The 4,957-nt window shown below is 51.5% G+C and overlaps 1 protein-coding gene across 1 annotated transcript in view; it reads left to right on the plus strand.

Moving 5' to 3' along the window:
- Window positions 1-4,957, plus strand: part of LOC108802611 (tetratricopeptide repeat protein 39A-like) — a 23,844-nt gene that overhangs the window by 170 nt on the left and 18,717 nt on the right. Inside the window, exon 2 of the mRNA XM_018574466.1 lies at window positions 2,798-2,929. Within this exon, the coding sequence (XP_018429968.1) occupies window positions 2,798-2,929 (132 nt within the window). The remainder of the gene's footprint in view (window positions 1-2,797; window positions 2,930-4,957) is intronic.

The following is a 4,957-nucleotide window of genomic DNA, read 5'->3' on the forward strand; positions in this document are numbered from 1 at the left end:
GTTATTACAATGTCCCCCTCCCCCATCATCAACATGCTAATGACGTTTTGAAATAAAACCTTTCTGTTTTCATTACAAGCCTTTTTTTAGACATGTTGGTAACTTCCTGCTGACACAACTTGATTGTAAGATCCAAAATTCAATGACTGAAATGATTGGGCCAGGGACAGTCAGGCTATGGAGGAAAGGGCTAGGCGATGCTAGACATCCTCCAGCCAGGAAATGAGGCGGGCTCTATCTGACTTTCTGCAGCTTCTAATGCAGATTGTGAGACGCTCGCAGTGTGCAGTGAAATCAGAGGTAGCCATTTCAGTCCAGGAGAGGAGCCGGCACAGCTGTGAAGGAATAATGGGAAGGTCGGGGTTGAGCCTAAACAGGATCTTTGATCAAATATAACAACCCGTCATACACGGCTCACTTCCCAGGATCCATGTCACCAGTGAGAGCTGCGCATGTTGCAAGCAATGCCTCTGTATTCCACGCGCCGCGCGGTGCCTCCTGTATGCCGCGCGGTGCCCTGTGCCTCCTGCATTCCACGCAGTGCCTCCTGTATTACGCGCGGTGCCCGGTGCCTCCTGTATTACGCGCGGTGCCTCCTGTATTACGCGCGGTGCCTCCTGTATTACGCGCGGTGCCTCCTGTATTACGCGCCGTGCCTCCTGTATTGCGCGCGGTGCCCCGTGTCTCCTGTATTGCGCGCGGTGCCCCGTGCCTCCTGTATTACGCGCGGTGCCTCCTGTATTCCGCGCGGTGCCTCCTGTATTACGCGCCGTGCCTCCTGTATTACGCGCCGTGCCTCCTGTATTACGCGCCGTGCCTCCTGTATTACGCGCCGTGCCTCCTGTATTACGCGCCGTGCCTCCTGTATTACGCGCCGTGCCTCCTGTATTACGCGCCGTGCCTCCTGTATTACGCGCCGTGCCTCCTGTATTACGCGCCGTGCCTCCTGTATTACGCGCCGTGCCTCCTGTATTACGCGCCGTGCCTCCTGTATTACGCGCCGTGCCTCCTGTATTACGCGCCGTGCCTCCTGTATTACGCGCCGTGCCTCCTGTATTACGCGCCGTGCCTCCTGTATTACGCGCCGTGCCTCCTGTATTACGCGCCGTGCCTCCTGTATTACGCGCCGTGCCTCCTGTATTACGCGCCGTGCCTCCTGTATTACGCGCCGTGCCTCCTGTATTACGCGCCGTGCCTCCTGTATTACGCGCCGTGCCTCCTGTATTACGCGCCGTGCCTCCTGTATTACGCGCCGTGCCTCCTGTATTACGCGCCGTGCCTCCTGTATTACGCGCCGTGCCTCCTGTATTACGCGCCGTGCCTCCTGTATTACGCGCCGTGCCTCCTGTATTACGCGCCGTGCCTCCTGTATTACGCGCCGTGCCTCCTGTATTACGCGCCGTGCCTCCTGTATTACGCGCCGTGCCTCCTGTATTACGCGCCGTGCCTCCTGTATTACGCGCCGTGCCTCCTGTATTACGCGCCGTGCCTCCTGTATTACGCGCCGTGCCTCCTGTATTACGCGCCGTGCCTCCTGTATTACGCGCCGTGCCTCCTGTATTACGCGCCGTGCCTCCTGTATTACGCGCCGTGCCTCCTGTATTACGCGCCGTGCCTCCTGTATTGCGCGCGGTGCCCCGTGCCTCCTGTATTATGCGCTGTACCCCGTGCCTCCTGTATTCCCAGGCCTCTGCGTTAGATGCGGTGCCCCAGGCCTCTGCGTTACATGCGGTGCCCCATGCCTCTGTGTTACATGCGGTGCCCCAGGCCTCTGCGTTACATGCGGTGCCCCATATCTGCTTAAAACTAGCATTGCCCTTCACCTCTGTGTTCCAGGCTGTACAGTCGGAGTTACAGAACCATTCAGGATATTGACATATGTTTTCCGATCTCACACTACAAATGAAAGCCGGCCATACACGGAGTGAAATGTATCCGTTTCCTGCTGAATCGTGGAAAATTGTCAGCCGAACACCAACCAATCAGCTGCAGTCACTGTTGGTGTAATTTGACAGCTGCAATCTCCGGCTGATGGAATACAACAGCCGGCTGGGAAGATTCCTCATCCGCATTTTGATGGAATGAGAGATTCCGCTGGCCAGCTTACTAGAGCCTTCTATGGAAGGGCCTAAAATGGATAAATATCTAACGATCCCGATGTATAAAACTTACTTGCGTTAATCTTTAGTTTGGCGATCTGGGCAGAAATTTGCAAACACCCCCACTGCAGGCTCCTTACTACAAGACTTGCATCAAAAAGCATTGAATCGCGGCAAAATCCGCTCCAAAAAGGGCCCTGCTGTAGCGACACACGACCCCGCAACAGCAGGACTCTTTGCCCCATTGCAAAGCATTGAAGAGCGATGTCGCGCGGTAAATAGCCGCGATATCGCGGGAATTACCGCGCGATAAATCGCTCAATGTGAACGGGGCCTAAGGCCTGCTTGAAAATGATGACTGTGGTTGATGTGAATGTTAGAGAGCGCAGGCTTCAAGAAATATACTCCCAGCGACCCTGTGAGGTGCTCTCTGGATTCTGGTTGCAGTGAATTGAGTGGGTTGCTGTGTTTGTTGATTAGCACTAGCAGTTCTCCGCTTGGTTTCACCTGCCTGAGGTTGCTGGATGACGAATCTCTACATGTCAACTGCTGTCTGCCCCCCCTCCCCGATCTGTACATTGTCCCCGTGCCGCTGCTGCACACTTTGTTTGTCTTGTAAGTTGTCTGGTGACATAACGATAGAGCTGATACCCGACTCTGCATTCCTGCCTCAGCGCTCTGTGTTTTTCTCACCGCAGATCCCAGGAGAGCATGTACCATAGTCTGGTGTATGGCACTATTTTGGAGATGCAAGCTATGATGACCTTTGAACCCGATGACATCATCAGTGCCGGGCAGACCATGAAGCAAGCACAGGAAATATGTCAGCGGTAAGCAACCAGAAGTCACCTGGCTTGTGGCGGTGTGGTCTTTCGTCTAGTAGATATAAACTATTGCATAAGAATATTTCGTACTCCGTTACAGCCAAGGTGACACTTTAGTTTACTGTCATGTCAGAATCTGTCTTGATGTTTACAGAGCTCAATAGCTCAAGCTCAATTAACATTTTGAAATGAACCACGCCCACAAGTGGACCTGCCAAGGGTCTTGTTGGGTCTCATTCACACGAGGCTCTATGGCTCCGGCTGCGAATTTGTGTGGCGGGATCCATGTTTGATTACACCTGAACACGGGTGGGCAACTGCTGTCAGCCTGTCATTGCTTTGTACCGGCTGAGCGGCCACAGCTTTCCGGAACCTGTGTTTCGAGCCAGTTAGAAGGCCAGTCTCTCCTGTAGCCGGTCTGAGAGGAGTCCCCCCTGTATTCAATCCCAAAATCCCCTTTCCATGTGGGGAACGAGCAATGCTGAGACCACTGATCTGTGCTGCGTGCCCCTGTGTGAGTACACATGCCACCACTGACTCGTTTAGGGCTGCGCCCCTTCATCTGAGACTTTCAGGAAAGAAAAGCTGTCAGAGTTGCTGTGTGTGTAAGGAATGTACATAGGCAGAGGGGTGTAAAGGGATTTTTCCCACAGATTTAGCAAACACTCCGACCTTTTCTTCATGGTCTGGCCGGCTGCAGGACCTGATCACGCTTCACCGCTTGCCTTTGTGTTTCCTCACTCAGCTGTCAGCAGTGATAAAACTTCACAGGCTGGAGAGAGTCCGTGTACTCTAAAACATCCAATGTTAAGGGTTTTGTACAACGCCACGGCTGTGGGTGTATGGTATAACGCAGAGGGAGGCAACCTTGGCACTCCAGCTGGTGTGGAACTACAAGTCCCATGAGGCATTGCAAGACTCTGACAGCCACAGGCATGACTCCCAGAGGCAGAGGCATGGTGGGATTTGTGGTTGCCTACCCTTTATATAACGGCTGCGTGTTCTACATTTTATGTTGTGGCTCCCAGATTGGTTTTCTTTGGATCAGTGGTTCTCAACCTCTGTAACCTCAGGACCCACATTTGTCCTTGATCATTTAGTCGCGACCCAAATCGCACTGCAATGGAACGCACGGCATTAGGGTACCGCATACTCCGGTGCGGGCGTAAGAACTGTGGGTGGGAGGTACGTTTGGGGCAACATTCAAATGAATGGCAACGCAACCCATCTCCCATACCAGAATGCACTGTATGTGCGATTCCATGGTACAGTGCGTTAATCGCACGGTACTATGTGATTAACGCACTGTACTAATGTGAATGGGCCCTCCACAAACACTGACTTACATACACAACCACAGACACAATCTCACACACTCCAAAAATGTTTTATTTTAATTTTTTTTTTTTTAAGGTCCACCCAGTCATAGTTACATAGTTACATAGTTACATAGTTACATAGTATTTGAGGTTGAATAAAGACATAAGTCCATCAAGTCCAACCTATTGTGTGTGTGTGTGTGTGTGTGTAAAGATCCCCGAGTCATCTCGTTATTAGGAGTACTTGTACCCCTGTATATTACCGTTTCTCAGGAAATCGTCCAAAAGCTTCTTGAACGATTCCACACTATTAGCTGAAATCACTGCTTGTGGCAACGAGTTCCAGACCCTAACCGCGCGAACTGAGAAGAACCCCCTCCGCCCCTTGTGTTTGAATTTTTTTTTCTACCAGTTTCAGGTGGTGTCCTCTAGTCTTTGTTACGGAATTAATCGTAAAGAGTTTGTTGCTAACGTTGCTATGACTATGGAACATTTTGTACATGAAAATCATGTGCCCCCTTAACCTGTTGACATCCGCGGTGTTAAACCCCCTTCCCATCCAGGCCGTTTTTCAGTATTCAGCGCTGCGGTACTTTCACTGACATTTATTCCGTCATGCAGCGCTGTACTGAAATGAATTTTATACCCTTTTTTGGGGACAGATAGAGCTTTCTTTTGGTGGTATTTATTCACCACTGGGGGTTTTATTTTTTTA

The sequence above is a fragment of the Nanorana parkeri genome, unplaced genomic scaffold, assembly GCF_000935625.1.
Source record: "Nanorana parkeri isolate BGI_ZX_2015 unplaced genomic scaffold, ASM93562v1 scaffold2980, whole genome shotgun sequence".
Lineage (NCBI taxonomy): Eukaryota > Metazoa > Chordata > Amphibia > Anura > Dicroglossidae > Nanorana > Nanorana parkeri.